This window comes from Megascapheus bottae, chromosome 13 (assembly GCF_031878675.1).
Source record: "Megascapheus bottae isolate mThoBot1 chromosome 13, mThoBot2.hap1, whole genome shotgun sequence".
In the NCBI taxonomy this organism is placed as follows: domain Eukaryota; kingdom Metazoa; phylum Chordata; class Mammalia; order Rodentia; family Geomyidae; genus Megascapheus; species Megascapheus bottae.
Genome location: NC_143521.1, coordinates 11,450,601 through 11,467,246, shown reverse-complemented (window position 1 = coordinate 11,467,246; position 16,646 = coordinate 11,450,601). Strand labels below are relative to the sequence as shown.

Sequence of the window (16,646 nt, the reverse complement as noted above, 5' to 3'; positions counted from 1 at the left end):
TGGTCCATATGCTCAAAATATGTGAGGTTCCACACCCCAACAAGTTATAGTCTTATGATCTAAGTTAGACCTAAAATGCAGAAGGAAATGCTAATGTTTTGCCTCCCCAAAGCAACATGCAACCCCACAGAACTGCTGGATACCACCACGCCGACAACAACCGTCAGCGTGGGTATTTTACTATCACATCAGGGAATCTTGGTAAGCACCAGCGGTTCCTCTAGGCCTCAGCGGCAGCCTGAGGTGTAAGAGCCAACTGGAGCCCTCTTCACACTCAAAGAATACTGTTGATGTCATTGCGAGGCTACCGATCCTTCGCACTCCGGACAAGTCATTCTCCGACCCACACGCAGTTCCTCCTCCACCCACCCGCATCGCCCCGAAGAAAGCCACCTCCAGACAGCCAAGCCCTCGGGTTCCCGTCCTCCTCTACCTCCAGCGGCTGCCGCTTTCTCCTCCCTAGGGCTCCGAGGTGGGGGCTCCAGAAGGTCCCGGGCAATTCCGAGCGCGGGCAGCGCTTGTTTTGCCCGTGCACAGAGGCTCTGCTCAGTCGCTTCCTTTCCCCGTTTCCCCGGACTGGAGTGCAACGGGGCAACCGGAGGGTCGAGGAGGGAGCCCGGGTGGCGACGTCGCAGCCGCCGCCGCCTCTGGTATGTCAGGGGCCGGGATTGTATTTCGAAAGATCCGCCATTTTCACCTCGTCATCACCATCACAGCTCAGCAGCTTCCCCGACAGCCCGAGCCCGGCCGGCGCGCCGCCGCCGCCACCGCCAGTCACCTCCCCCTTCCTCCTCTCCCCGCCCCGGCCCGCCCTCCCTCCCTCCCTCCCGCGCCGCGCCGCGCACACCCACATATCCGGGGACACCTCCCGCCGGCCCCGCCAGCCTTCACCGGCGCGCCCGGGTTCAGGTGCCCACCTGCGGGGCTGGGCTGAGACCTTTCACCCCCGGACCAGCCTCCCGGCCTCGGCGGGCACCCGGGTGACCCCCACCAGGCGGGGTCCCAAGTCCGGCTGATTTTTGTTTGGCAGAGCGAAAGCCTTGAGGAAGGTGGTACAAGGACATAAAGAATCCAGACACTTTCATTTTCAGAGAAGCACTGGGAAGCCAGGGTGGGAAGCGTTTCACTCCCGGTATCCATCTCACACCAGGAAGACGCCATGGAGCCCTTTAATGTCAGCTCACTGACATTCTACTCCACCAGCCAAACTACTTTGACAGCAGGATACACCCAAACGCAAGTCTGACCTATGGCTGTGAATTACAAGCATTGATCCTCAAGCAGATACAGCGGTCAGCATGTTTGATACTAATTTTTTTTTTAATCCTCTCCACTTATCCGGTCATTTTCCTCGCCACTTATTTATCTACTCTATGAACAATGACTTCTAATTAGTCATTGATTTAGGATTGACAAAAAGATACTGGATTTAAAATGTACTGATCCAACCGTGGCAACGTTCATTCTAAAATATAAAAATAACCTAACTGTTAGATATGTAGAAATAGAGACAGAACTGTTCGAACAAGACCCCAGAATTACCTATGCACCCCCTTAAAAGCCCCTTTCACGATTCAGTTTAATACAAAACTAAGAGAGCCTGGGTATTTTGAAATCATCAGATAAATAAGAAATCGAGCTGCAAGGCACCGACTTTTTACAAAATCTCCTACCACTGTGAATTCCAGGAAGATCTGATAAGCATTCATCCAAAAGCTGAACGGGATGGAGTCCATTCAACTACAACGTAAGTTCTAAAGAGCTATTTGAAAGGAGAAAACTATCGAGGTTGCCCAAGGGGCCACTGTGCTGTCATTTCTTTTTTTAAGTCACTGGAAGAAGAGTAAGGTAGAAGCCATTTCTTCTCCCTACCTTGTCTGGAGGACAACTCCCTAGAAAAGTCAGCAGGTTGAGGCTTAAGTGAATGCTAGCTGCTACCCACTCCAACCCGTGTTTTCATACGCAGCCTGCTAGACCTCAGGTACCACCGGGTTCCCAGTTCCATCACCTTTAAACTTTATTTGCCCACCAACAGCCGCGTCCAACCCGCAGTCTTGTTTACCGTTGCCTGGCCAAGCTCGGTTCCAGCCCGCTCCCTTCCCGAGCATGTCGGCGACACGGTGACATCTGGTCGGTGGGCTTCGCGAGGGAAACCGACACAACCCCGAGGGGCGCCCATACAAAGAGGCGGGGGACGGCGGCGGCGAGAGGAGGGGCTGCGACGAAATGACACAGCAGCAAAACCGGTTCCCGGGAGCCTGGGCCGCCTCGGCGGCTCCTCCGGCCGCGCTGCGTGCCTGTCAACAGCCGCCGAGGCCGGTCTCCCTCCGGCCCCGCGGGGCCGGGCGAGTGACAGCCGCGCTCCCGGGGCCCGCGGGCAGGGTCCGGGTCCCCGAGCGCCCTCGGCCCCCGGCGCTCCCCGCCGGCTCGTTCCCGCTCCGGGCCCACCGGCTCGGGCAGCCGGCGACGGCGGCCAGGCGCTCTCCGCCCGCGCGCCCGCACGCCGCCTGGGCTAGCGCCCCTTCCCGCCCGCCCGCATGCTCCCCGAAGCCCCCATCTCGGGGACCAACACTCACCAAAGCCGGCGGCGCCGCCGCCTTCTTCTCGCGCCGCGCTCCCCCGGCTCCCAGCAGCCGCGGCGGCGGCGGCGCCTCCGAGACACAGACCGGGGTTTGTTCAAAATCACGCGCCCAGCGCCATTCCACCGCCGCATCCCATAATACGCTGGGCCCGCCCCGCCCGCGCGGCCCTCCCCGCCCACCCCCCCGCCCGGCCTCTCCTCCCCGCCCCGCCCCTTCCGCACGCCTTGCCCCGCCCCCTGAGAACTCGAGCTCGCGTCATTCCGCAAGGCTCGGAGTTACGCACCAGGGGCACGTGACACGGCGGGGAACCGGGGAGGGGAGAGGGAGGCGGGAGAAGGAGCGATGGGAGATGCGCTTGGTCCAGGCTTTGGCACGGAATGTTCCACCTAGACGGGGCGGGGAAGGAACGAATGAAGACCGGTTTGCGCCTGCGGTTGGGAGGGACTTGTCTCTCGTACTTTCTGGCATTCCTTGTTAGGAAGTCCGGGCTCTGGGCGAGGTTTCCGGCACCCCCTTGGTATTACTCGATGTGCTTGGGTAAGGAGCTGATCAGTGCTCACAAATGCTAAATCTCTCTTGATTAGACACGAATTTCAAAACAGTCTTCAAGAAGGGACCACAGAGACGTGTTTGGAAGGGATTGTTTTCTCCTGTAGAGGGGGCTCCTAAGACGAAATCTCTCTCTTTTTTTTTTTTTTTGCATTCAGTCATCCTTTCCTTCCTCTACTCTTCCCACTATAAGACCCAAATATGGACTCATAAAAACCCAGGGAATGGCTGGGGTTGTGGCTTAGTGATAGTGTGTTTAACCTAACCTCCCTCAGTACCACATAAACAGAAAAGGCCAGAAGTGGCGCTGTGGCTCAGTGGTAGAGTGCTAGCCTTCAGCACAAAGAAGCTCAAGGACAGTGTCCAGACCCTGAGTTCAAGCCCCAGCACTGGCAAGAGAAAAAAAAATAGGGGGATATTTAATTATTCTTGGGGCTTGAACTCAGGGCCTGCGTACTGCCCCAGAACTCTTTTGCTCAAGGCTAGGGCTTTACCACTTGGAGCCACAGTGCCACTTCTGGTTTCTGGTGGCTAATTGGAGATAGGAATCTCACAGACTTTCCTGCCCGGACTGGCTTTGAACCATGATCCTCAGATCCCAGCCTCCTGAGTAGCTAGGATTACAGGCATGAGCCACTGGGTGCCCATATCATTGGTTATTATTTTGTGTGTGGGGGGAGCGGTGTCATGGGGCTTGAACTTGTCCTGGGCGCCGTCCCAGCTGTTCTTCAGCTCAAGGGTACGACCCTACCCCTGGGCCTAGACAGTGTCCCTGAGCTGTACAGCTCTAGGCTACTGCCCTACCCTTGAGCCAAGCCCTACTTCCTGTTTTCCAGGGGTTAATTGAACATAAGAGTCTCAGGTTCTTTTGTGCCCTGGCTGGCTTTGAACCTTGATCCTCAGATCTCAGCCTCCTGAGTAGCTAGGATTACAGGAGTGAGCCACCGGGTGCCCAGCTTCTGGTTATTTATTTATTTATTTTTGCCAGTCCTGGGCTTGAGCTCAGGGTCTGAGCACTGTCCTTGGGCTTTCTGAAGGCTAGAGCTCTACCACTTGAGCCTCAACACCACTTCAGCCTTTTTTTTCTATGTATCTGGTACCGAGGAATTGAACCCCAGCATTCATGCATGCTAGGCAAGCACTCTACCAAACTCCAGGCCCTGCTTTTTATATAGGGTCTTCCTTCCTGGGCCCATACCTAAACTGCACTCCACCCACTTTAGGCTTCCCATTATCACTGGGATTACCGTGCATGCCTCCATGTCCAGCTTTCCTCAATGGATACAGAGTCTCATGGACTTTTCTGCTTAAGCTGGCCTCATATCATAGCTTATTATATCCTCTTACTCATAGCTTCCCACATATGACCCGTGTACACCCCTGAACCAAGCTATAGACTGAGAAAAAGTTTCCTGAACTAGATATTGCCCTTGACATGTGATCCTCTATTCTCAACTTCCAAAGTAAGATTATGTTGCTCTTCTGTTGCTCTTCCATTTTCAGCTTTATATTTTCTGTGCTCCTGAGACTGAGGGTCTCTTTTAAGTAAACTGCTTGTTACTTGGTGCTTGCTAGACTGTTTAGGGCTAGGGGGGAGGAGTCAGGTAGGAAGGGACACAGCTTTTCTGTGATCTTGCTCCACTTTGGTCTTTGGCAGGCTTTACTTTATATCCCTGAATCCTGAATGGGGCTTTTTCTGTGCTCCTTGCTTCCTCTAGGATATGGCCTCATAGTCTAGACCTAAGATAGTTTACAGTCCTGCCTCCTTTTCTGATCCTTCCAATGGTAATAGGTCTCCACCCTATACTTGGGAAAAACAAGATTCTCTGCCTCCTTTACATTGTTTGTGCTTTAGAGGAATAGGGAATTTTATTTTTATTTTTTTGTCAGTCCTGGGGCTTGAACTCAGGACCTGAGCACTTTCCTTGGACTTTATTTTGCTCAAGGCTAGCACTCTGCCACTTGAGTCACAGCACCATTTCTGTTTTTTTCTATGTATGTGGTACCAGGAATCGAATCCAGGGCTTCATTCATGCTTGGCAATCACTCTACCACTAGGCCAAACTCCCGGCCTATTAGTATTTTTAAATGAGAGAGTAATATATAGACTAGATTGGCCTAAAACTCATGATCCTCCTGCTTCAGCCTCCCAAGTGCTAGATTATGAAGATGTATTACCTTGTCCAACTAATCCTCCTTTTCTTTGTGTGTGTGCATATATGTGTGTTGGTCCTAGGGCTTCAACTCAAGGCCCTGAGCTTGATTGTTCAAGGCTACACTCAACCACTTGAGCCACACCTCCACTTCCAGCTGTTTTAGTGATAAGAGTAGATAAGAGTTTCAAGATCAGCCCAGGCTGGTTTCGAACTGAGATCCTTATATCTCAGCCTCCTAAGTAGCTAGGATTATAGGCAATAGTCCCCAGCTCTTTCCTCCTTTTAAATTATTTTTTCTTAGTATTTTCCCCAGTGATGAAAAATTGATTAACACTAGTTTATTGAAAAATGTAGCTGAGCTTCTTTCATATATGTATGGTTACATACATAGAAGGTCAGTTTGTCGTAAGCTCCATGCTCTGCCACTTATAAACCATTGCTTGTGTCTCATTTCCTTTTTACTTTTTTAAGTTTACTTAAATTTTTTTTGCCAGTGCTGGGATTTGAACTAGGTCTTGAGCACTGTCTTTTTTCTTTTTCTTTTTTTGCCAGTCCTGGGCTTGAGTTTAGGGCCTGAGCACTATCCTTGGACTTTCTCAAGACCAGAGTTCAACCACTTGAGCCACAGCACCACTTCCAGCTTTTTTCTATGTATGTGGTACTGAGAAATCAAAGCCCAATCTTCATGCATGCTAGGCAAACACTCTACCATTTGGCCAAACTCCCGACCCCTTACTTAGCATTTTTGCTCAAGGCTAGCACTCTACCATTTAAGCCACACATCCACTTCTGGCTTTTTTTCTGGTTTATTGGACATGAGTCTCTCAGATTTGTCTGCTTAGGCTGGCTTTGAATAATCCTCACACTTCAGCTTGTTGAGTAGCTTGGATTACAGGTGTAAACCATCAGGACCCAGCTTTTACTTACTGTCTTTATACTGTCTTCTGTCATTCCTATTAGCTCTAACAAGCAATGTATTTAAAGTTCTCTTACAGACTGATCTGAGCTCTGTCCTGTACACAATAGAAATGGAAAAGTGCTTTAGAGGAGCTAGCAGCCACACTGAAAAGAGTGCCACCTAATAAAGCTCCCAGACAGAAGCCAACTTAAAACTGCAAATAAATATACAAATGCACAGATATAAATACTTAAGGCTAGATGCAATTATAAACACACAAGGGTATATAATAAAAATATAGATTAAAAGGCAAGATATTGTTCCTTTTCTAGTTAAGGTCTTATATTCAGTGAAATGCACTGGTCTTATGTGGATAGCTTGTTGAATACTGTAAATCCATATACTCATGCAACTCACACTTGCATCAACAGTATAATGTTTCATTGCCTCCTTCCACTTCCTAGTAAATTCCCATTGTTCCTCATTGCTCCATTCCAGTATCACAAATTTTGTCCAATTTAGAACTGCATATAAATAGACCTATAGTACCTGCAATTTAAAATATCTGTCTTCTTTTGATTCATTCTAGTGTTTTTGAGATCCAATCAGATCATTGCATGTGTCTGAAATCTCTGAAACCATGAAGACATGCCTAAGAATATTGCAGGAAATTCCAGTATAGAAATATTAAAAATGTCCAGGTGCAAGTCGCGCACTGGTGGCCTGTGCCTGTAGTCAAGTCCTGGAAGAGTGAGGTCCAAAACCAGTCCAGACACTACCGAGTGTGTTCATATGTTCTACATCTCAATTAGACATGAAGAATATGGAAATAAACATTCTCCAAGACTTTTCATTTGCTGAGGTATAATAAAGGTACAATGAGGATTAAAGCATCTAAAAGGAAAGAAATAACAAAACTTGTTCTTATTGGATATCCAAGTGTTGAATGTTAGAAAAGGTAGATGTTTATTTGTGTAATCGTTAAGTAGATTTATTTCTCTCAGTTATTTTGCATTTTCTTATGATCTTTCTAATTTATTTATCCTGACTTTTTTTCAGACTAAAATTTTCTACATTCTTTTCCTTCTGTTGCTTTGGATATTACAGACTCTTTTCACTCTTGTAGTTAAAAAATTGCCCTGGGTGCTGGTAGTTCAATTTTGTAATTCTGACTACTCAGGAGCTAAGAACTTTAGATGGCAGCTCAAAGCCAGCCTACGTAGGACATTTTCTGAGATTCTTATCTGCAATTAATCACCAAACAAGCTGGAAGTGGGACTGTGGCTCAAGTGGTAAACTGTTAGCCCTGAGCAAAAAAAAGCTCAGGCATAGTACCCAGAACCTGAATTCAAGCCCTAGGACTGGCACACACACAGAGAAAAAATATTGTACTGAAAAAAGGTAATAAATCACTAATAAAATTCAAAGAGATAACATGCTTTTTAAAAAGAACTTAATACACATTTCATACTGGCTAAATTGAAAAGAAAATAAAGCAAAAGAACACATAAGAATTATAAACACAGAACAACTGGCAGGATTCAGGAAAGAATTTAAAATATTTTTTTAGTATTAAAGACTAAACTAGAGGGAAAACAAGAATAAATACACCAAATAATACCTTCAGATAAATATTAAACAGAAAGACAATTTTAAAACTCAAGAGAAATGCTTTTGAGGAAAGATACCAAGGTACCAATATTAAAGATAAGCAAAGAAGGTCTAACATACAGATAATAGTAGTTTCTAAAGAGAGAAACCAAACAAGCTTGATGTGGTAGCACAAGTGTATAGTCCCAGGTATGAGAATTACAGGAATCCTGGAAAAATGGGGCAAAAGGAGTGAGAAGCCAGACAAAGGGGTAGACTAGGAATCAGAGAAGAGGGAGGGAATGGATATAAGGATCCAATGTAGGGGCTGGGATTTTGGCCTAATGGTAGAGTGCCTGCCTAGCATGCACGAAGACCGAGGTTCGATTCCTCGGTACCACATACATAGAAAAAAGCCAGAAGTGGTGCTGAGGCTCAAGTGGTAGAGCTGTAGCCTTGAGAAAGTCCAAGGACAGTGCTCAGGCCCTGAGCTCAAGCCCAGGACTGGCCAAAAAAAATTTTTCACTTTTTTACAGTAAGTACATTGGTGGTGTTAGTATCAATATTGTTATTCTGAGGCTGTTATGTATGTGATAATGTGGAATGAATAAGAAGATTAATTATGATATATTCATTATGATATATTCTGATTGTATAATTCTTTAAATAATTGTGAGCCAAAATTCCTACTGGGGAAATAAGAAATTAAAATGTAAAAGGGAAAAGATCAAGTAAGCCATTGAAATTTAGATTGGAAGTATCACTATGAACTCAACAATCCTTTAACTTCAAAATATGTACATATTTTCTAGTCTTGTATTTTGCAAAGGCCCTTAAATAATGCATACAGTAGTAAAAGCTTTGGTAGCTCTCATACTGTTATCTAAAACTATCATTCCCCAGTAAAAGGATTTCTTGAGAAATGACTAATTCTGGTTCTAGCCTAGAAAATATAGTTAGTCAGTCTAGAATAGAATTTTTATAGCATTGGCAGAGGAATAAGTATGTAGAAACAACTGAATTAGTAATTACATTATTTTTACGTCTATAGCAAGGTGTATTTTAGTTGGCACAGTGGACATAGAGTATGTACTAGAAAACAGATCTCTTTGCCTATCTGTAGAGAATCTATGAAAGGTTAGAAAGCATCTGGTTTCCTGTAATAATTAGAGGGTCCTGGGCATGGAAATTACCTTATTAGATTAGAGTTTAGTGAGCAAAATTTATAGACCAATACCATTGACAACTGTGACATGTTTTTTATCTTCTAATGTACAAGAATTAGTAGGGGTGATGATGATTTTGACTCTGTAGGTATAAGCTAGGAGCCAAGGTTTCACACAGTTGTTTTTTTGTTTGTTTGTTTTAAAGGCCAGGTAACCATGGTTCTACCCTGTAATCCTAGCTATTCAGAAGGCTGAGATCTAAGGATCTCAGCTGCAAGCCACCCCACACAGAAAACTCCATGAGACTCTTAACTCCAATTACCTCCCAAAAAGCCAGAAGTGGAGGTATAGCTCAAGTTGTAGAGAGCTAGTCTTGAGAAAAAAAAAAAAAAAGCCCAAGCCATGAGTTCAAGCTTTAGAACTGGTGCCATAAATAAGTAAGCAAACAAAAAGCTAAGATTTGTGCACTTCTTTTTTCTTTAATTATTTTTATTAGTATATTAATTAAACAAAAGGGTTCACCAAGTTATCTCCCATAGGCATATATTTGACTTTCATTAGATTAACATCCTTGATTGCTCTCTCTCTTTTCCCTACTCCCCCAACCACCTGTTTTTCTTTTCGAAAAAATTGGAGTTTTTTTTTTGTTGTTGTTGTTGTTGGGGATTTTTTTTGTGGGGAGGGCAGGAGTTTGGCCTACTGGTACATGCTTGCCTAGCATGCACAAAGACCTGGATTTGATTCCTTGGCACCGCATACATAGAAAAAGCCTGGAAGTGGATCTGTGGCTCAAGAAGTAGAGCTCTAGCCTTGAGAAAGCCCAAAGACAGTGCGTGGCCCTAAGGTTAAGCCCCAGGACTGGCAAAAAAATATTTCTTTAAACTGACCTCTCCCCAAACCCAACAAATCAAGGGAACTAAAGAGACTTAACAGAGGAAGAGGTAAAAATGGCAAAGAAACATATGAGGAAATGCTCATCATCCATGGTCATAAAGGAAATGCAAATACAAACAACCCTGAAATACCACTTTACCCCAATCAGAATGGCGAATATTCTGAATTCAGACAACAAATTCTGGCGGGGATATGGTGAAAGAGGAATCCTACTGTACTGCTGGTGGGAATATAAACTAATACAACCACTCTGGAAAGCAATTTGGAGGTTCCTCAAAAAACTACGACCCAGCCATATCACCCCTAGGCATCTACCCTGAGCATCATAACCCAGGAGATGATAAGGACACCTGCACAGTCATGTTCATCGCTGCACTATTCACAAAATCCAAGCAGTGGAAACAACCCAGATGCCCCACTACAGATGAATGGATACAAAAGATGAGTTACATATATATGGAATTCTACATAGCCACCAGACAAGATAAAATAATGGCATTTGATGGGAAGTGAATGGAACAAAGCAAATCATGTTGAGACAAGCCAAGACCAAAGAAACCAAAGGCACATGGTCTCCTTGATGTGAGGATATTAGATCAAAACAATGCAAAAGCGATGACTCAATACACAGGTACTTCAAGTCATTGACAGGAATTTGGACATATAAATATATATAGACATATAAAACTGATAGGATATATTATAGACATATAGTGATACATTATACATATCAATATGTATCTATGACATACAAAAACTTAGCTTAATTTTAATTATGTTCTTAAATTTATGCAGCAGTGATGGCATATAGAGATTTTTTCTCAAATACTTTCTTGTAGAACATGACATTTGAAATATGAAGCATGATGCAAAAACTCAGTGTTAATAAAAAGTTTTAATGAAAAAATTGCTTCGTGGGCCGGGAGCATGGCCCAGTGGTAGAGTTCTTGCCTAATATACATGAAGCCCTGGGTTCAATTCCTCAGTACCACATACATAGAAAAAGCCAGAAATGGTGTTGTGACTCATGTGGTAGAGTGCTAGCCTTGAGAAAGCCCAAGAACAGTGCTCAAGGCCCTGAGTTCAAGCTCATTGACTGCCAAAAAAATTGTTTCTTCAAATAGTGGCACAAAAAGGTTTCAACTTAATATGTACATTTATCTGAAAATTGAATCTTGGTCAGAGTTACTCCCATCTACCAGATGTCAGTGGGTCACATCTGTAACCCTAGCTATGCAGGGCAGATAAATTCAAGATATCAATCTCCAATTCCCCAGAAAAAACTAGAAGTAGAGGTGTGGCTCAAGCACTAGACACACACACACACACACACACACACACACACACACACACACACACCTCTACCATCATTCTCCCACTCCTGCCTAAACCCACCACCCACTTCTTCAAGTTTCCTAGTTCAGATTTCATGTATATGTATATGCTTACATTTATGCATATATCTATACATACACGCATATATCACATTTTCTTGATACATTCCTCAGTTGTGGGACATCTAAGCTATTTTACCACTTCGTTATTGACTTTCGCTTGGATCAATTCAGATGTGCCCTGGTAACTTCTTGTTAAGCAACTGAATGAAGCACAGGTTTGCTTTTCTTCCCTGCCACAAATAGTATATAGGAACATTAAGCAAGAGAATAAGTAGTTAAGTACAGGAAGTCTTTTTAATGTAAAAACATTTGATGAAACTGCAAACTGTCAACTAGGAAGACAATTGTAAGGCAGAAAAACCTCACTCTAGATAATAGCTGTAAAGGAAGTACTGGAAAGAGCCAGCTTGGATGCAGCTGATTTTTTTGGTGCTTTTAATGAGGTATTGCAAGTAAAATTTGTTATAATGGTAACAAGGGAATCGAATTCCCAGAAATTCTGTATCTTTTCTATACTGAAAAAGATAAATGTTTATATATCCATAAGGAGCAGTAGGGGAAACTTGGTTTAGAAAGTTCTCTGTTGTTGGTGGTGTTTTTGTCATTACGGTGTGGTGTTTTTTTGGCAAATAAAGCAAAAGAACATGAAAAATTGTTATAGCAAAGTTAAACATCAGCGAAATCACATTAACTAAGTTATATTCTCACTGACACTACCATTTTGGAGGATTTCTAGGCTACCACTACCAAAAAATAGACGTTGAAAATATATTGGGCCAGGTGCTAATGGTTCACATCTGTAATCTTAGGTACTCAGGAAGCTGAGATTATATTTCAAAGGATTATAGTTCAAAGCCCATCAGAGGCAGGAAAGTCTGAAAGACTATCAAACTAACAAGCAAAAATGCTGGACTGAAGGTACAGCTCAAATAGTAGAGTGCCAGCTATGACTGAAAAAGTTGTGTGAAACTGCAAAATGCTAAGTTTAAGCCCTGGTACCAGATGTTTTGGATGGCTGAGACTTGGTTTCAAAAAATAAAACAGAACAATGTATGGATTGGCTCTTCTGTATTTAACTCAGAGGAGGCCAAAACTGGACTTTCGTTAGGTTGTTCTGAACCTGGGTTCATTCAAAACCAGGTACCTTTACCACAAAGTCAAAGAGATCAAAGTTGTAAACCAGTTCCAAGGTTGGTGGCACATTTGCCCTGTCTCAAGATCAGCTCCCCTCATGTATCTCCTAAAAGGATGGTGATGACGACATTGGCAAGGTTAATGTGATTGGAAGGGTCTAAGGAGTACAGTGGAACTGACCACTCAGAACAAGAGAGAATTCCCCCCCTCTTCCCCTTCCCCCCCCTCTGTCTCCTTCTCTCTCTCTTTCTCCCTCCCTCTTTTCCTCCCTCCCTGCCTGCTTTAATCATCAAAGACCTTAAGGACAAGCAAAAGTCAAAAACAGAAAACGAGGGGTAGGGGTGAGGGGGAGTTTTGCCTAGTGGTAGAGTGCTTGCCTAGCATGCACAAAGACTCAGGTTCAATTCCTCAGTGTCTAGCCTTGAGAAAGACCAAGGACAGTGCTCAGGCACTGAGCTTAAGCCACAAAATGAATAAACAAACAAATAAAAACCAAAAAACAAGCAAAAAGAGAAAACCCTAAATTTAGTGAAAACATTTAAAAAATGAGATTGCTAACATTGACCGACAGATGCAGTATCAATTCTTTGCCAAAGAACTTGCTGGAAATATTAAATATATTTTGGAGACTTCCCAGGATATGGTTAGACTGATTCTGCTAAGAGGATTTCTATTGCCTGTTATATTCTGAGGACCTAGTCTTTGCTTTCTTTTTGTTTTGTTTTGTTTTTTGTTTTTGCCATTCCTGGGCTTAAGCTCAGGGCCTGAGGACTGTCCTTGGATTTTTCTCAAGGCTAGACCTCTACCACTTGAGCCTCAGCACCACTTCTGGGTTTTTCTAAGTATATGGTACCAAAGAATCGAACCTGGGTCTTCGTGCATGCTAGGCAAGCACTCTACCACTAGGCCAAACTCCCGGCCCGAGTCTTTGCCTTCTTAATACAATAATTTTACCATATTGTCAGGGACTAATTCCAAGAAACTTAATAGATTTCTGAACTACCACTAATATCTAACACTATATATTCTGGATTCTTTACAACACTTACTTTAAGGTTTAATTGAAAAATCAGTCATAGTAACAGATTAACAATAATAACTAATAATAAAATAGAATAAGTATAATAATATATAATAAAATATTTTATTAAACTCAAAGTATTTTTTCATATATTTTTAATTAAAAGAAGGGTTACATTATATTCACCAGATAGAAGGTGCATTACTTCACAAACATTGATACCCTTTCTGAAGTCTTGGTCCCCATTTCCCTCCCTTCACCCCTGCCCTAGACTCAAAATATTTTATTAGACTACAGATCTTAGCAAACTTTGCTTTGTTTTTGTTTTGCCAGTCCTGGGCTTGAGCTCAGGGCCTGAGCACTGTCCTTGGATTTTCTTAAGGCTAGAACTCTACCACTTGTCCTCAGCACCATTTCCCGCTTTTTTTCTATGTATGTGGTACCAAGGAATCAAACCCGGGTCTTCATGCATGCTAGGCAAGCACTCTACCACTAGGCCAAATTCCTGGCCCCAACCTTTGTTGTTCTTCTTTCTTTATTGAGAACTTTCACCTTTCATTTACAACTTCTCTTTGGCAAATCAGAATTGCCAGTATAAGTACTCTTTGCACTTTGGTGCCATTATAAGGTTCACTTAAACCTGTTGTGACTGCAACAGTAAATATGAATCATATTACAGCTACTAAAAAGAAAGCTAGCATATACATTGTGAGCAAAAAGATGAGTAATTTTGCCAAGAGAGATACACCAGAATGTCAAGAGATTTCATTGCATTCCTCAGGACTGTTACTCAATTTACAACTTAAGAATTGTTTAGGCTGGGAATGTGGTCTAGTGGTAGAGTACCTGCCTAACATGCAGGAAGCCCTGGGTTCAATTCCTCAGTACCACTTACACAGAAAATGCTGGAAGTGGTGCTGTGGCTCAAGTGGTAGAGCATTAGCCTTGAAACAGTTCAAGGACAAGGCCCAGGCCCTGAGTTCAGCCCCAAGGACTGGAAAAAAATAAAAAGAATTGTTTACTTCTAGCCCAGCGCTGGTGGCTCATGCCTGTAAGCTATTCAGGAGGCTGAGATGTAGGATCTTGGTTCAAAGCCAGCCCAGGCAGGAAAGTCTATGAGACTCTAATATCCATTAAACTACCAAAAATTGTGAAGTGGAACTGTGGCTCAAGTGGTAGAGTGCTAGCCTTGAACAAAAGGAGCTTAGGGACAGCAACCAAGCCAAATTCAAGCCCCACGACCAGCACCAAGAAGATAATTTAATCACTGAAAGCAAAGGCACAGTTTAACTGTTACTATATAAGTTAACTGGATGTAGACTATATTCCCTTTTAGGAAGCATACTTAATTCCAAACTATTCACTTCTACACAGTTTCTGATGCCAATACTGACTTTGTAGAAGTAGTTGTTAAAATTTTTCAGATTTTTGACTTCCATGCTTTAATCATTTTTTCTTTGTGAGATGAGCTTTTATTTAAATATATTCATTTGTTCTTCTTAGCTATCTGGGCATGAACTGAATTAAAATAAATGTTTTCTTCTCTCTCCCTTTCTCTTTTTCTCTCTCTGACACCATTTTGGTCCTTTCTTTTTGTGGTAGAGGGCGTGGAGACAGGACTTAGCATTTGTCAGGTAAGTGTTCTTCCACTGAACCATGCCTCCAGACAAAATAATTTTTTGCCAGTCCTGGACCTTGAACTCAGGACCTGAGCACTGCCCTTGGGCAGCTTTCTCAAGGCTAGAGCTCTACCACTTGAGCCATAGCACCACTTCTGGCTTTTTTCAGTGTATGCCGTAAGGAAGAATCGAACCCAAAGCTTCAAGCATGATAGGCAAGCACTCTACCACTAGGCCACACTCCCAGACGCCAGACAAAATAATTTTTAAAGCCTGAGCTTACATCTTACGTGGTAACATGTCTGGACCAAGAGCAGAACAGTAAAGTGTGTTACATAGTAAGTTACTTCACTTGTTGTTGAAGAAATAAAAACGTATGTGTATTTCCTCATATTTGCATAAACAAATACGGTAAGCTTTGGGATCATAGATTGATAGCCTTTTCCTTTAAAAAACAAAACAGTTCTAGACCGGCACTGGTGGGCCACGTCTACAATCCTTGCTACTCAAGAAGCTAAAATCTGAAGCTCGCAGTGTGAAGCCAGCACTGGCATGGGGCTCATCTCCAATTAACCACCCAAATCCTGGGAGTAGAGCTATGGTTCAAGTGGTAGAGCACTAGTCTTGAGCAGAAAATCTCAGGGACAGCGCCCACCCCCAAGACCAGCACCACAACAAAACAAAACAAAAAATAAAAAAAAATAAAAAGGATACTCCTGAAGGCTACAGGAGTAATGAATGCAACCATGTATACAGGTAACATGATCTTTTACTGTAAACAACTGGACAAAATGCAATGTATGGTTAGCCCTTAAAAAGTGCATATGCAGCATTAACAAGACGACTGGACTGTAGTGAACTGGAAATAAGAACAACAGGTTTTTATTGAAAACGACCTTTGGTAGTTTAAATAGTGCCTTGAAAGGACCTGGAACAGGGTAGCGTAGACCTAGGACCCGGAACGTAAGTAAACGTAGTAGTTTGACCTACCCGGCCATCCTTGAAGATGCACTCGCAGCGCACTGCCTCGAAGTTCGTCACCCAATCACAAGTCGGAGCGTGAGAGCGGAGCCGGCGGGAGAGGCCTGGGCGGGCCTGGGCGGGCCTGGGCTGTGAAGGGAGGCGCTCTCTGTCACTCAGCCTTGAGGGCGGAGCTCGCTGCAGCGCCCGCCCCCGGCGCTCTGGCCCACAAAGACGGCACTCTCTGGTATCTCGGGTTCCCTCTGGCTGCACTCCGGAGGACCACACTCTACTCGTTTTCTCCGGGGCTGCGAGAGGGCCCGCAGCCGTGGCGGAGCTGGAAGAAAGATGGCGGCAGCCGTGCGGCAGGATCTGGCCCAGCTCATGAATTCCAGCGGCTCTCATAAAGATCTGGCGGGCAAGTGAGTAATGTGTCTCAGAAGCCCACTCCCGGAGGGGGGGTCCGGGAGGCGGCCGATGGGTTCTCCTTGAGGCGACCGGGGGTTCGGGTGTGAGGCTGGGAGCGGGCCCGGCCGCCCGAGGGGGCGGGCCTGAAATCGGCTGCGGGGCCAAATTGGGAGCCGCGGAAAATTAGAGGAGACCGAGTGCGGGGGCCCTAGAAGGCCTGGGTCCTGGGAAGATGTCAGCGTGTCCAGTTCTTGAGAACATCCTTCCTCGTT

At 44.4% G+C, this 16,646-nt stretch overlaps 2 protein-coding genes across 7 annotated transcripts in view; one reads left to right on the top strand and one right to left on the bottom strand.

Annotated features, from left to right (window-relative positions):
- Lin54 (lin-54 DREAM MuvB core complex component) overlaps nucleotides 1-16,034 on the bottom strand; it is a 77,478-nt gene extending 61,444 nt beyond the window's left edge. The window contains exon 1 of one of the 5 annotated variants that reach the window (XM_090343306.1): nucleotides 15,997-16,034. The gene's annotated coding sequence lies outside the window, so the exon portion shown is untranslated. Of the gene's footprint in view, nucleotides 1-433; nucleotides 621-697; nucleotides 780-2,576; nucleotides 2,696-15,996 lie in introns of those variants that run through there. The other 4 variants (XM_090343305.1, XM_090343309.1, XM_090343307.1 and 1 more) reach the window with 4 other exon arrangements.
- Nucleotides 16,035-16,231: 197 nt separating this feature from the next.
- Nucleotides 16,232-16,646, top strand: part of Cops4 (COP9 signalosome subunit 4) — a 32,440-nt gene continuing 32,025 nt past the window's right edge. For both annotated transcript variants that reach the window (XM_090343304.1, XM_090343303.1), the window contains exon 1: nucleotides 16,232-16,388. In XM_090343304.1, coding sequence (XP_090199430.1) covers nucleotides 16,315-16,388 — 74 coding nt within the window. In that variant the 5' untranslated portion in view covers nucleotides 16,232-16,314. The remainder of the gene's footprint in view (nucleotides 16,389-16,646) is intronic.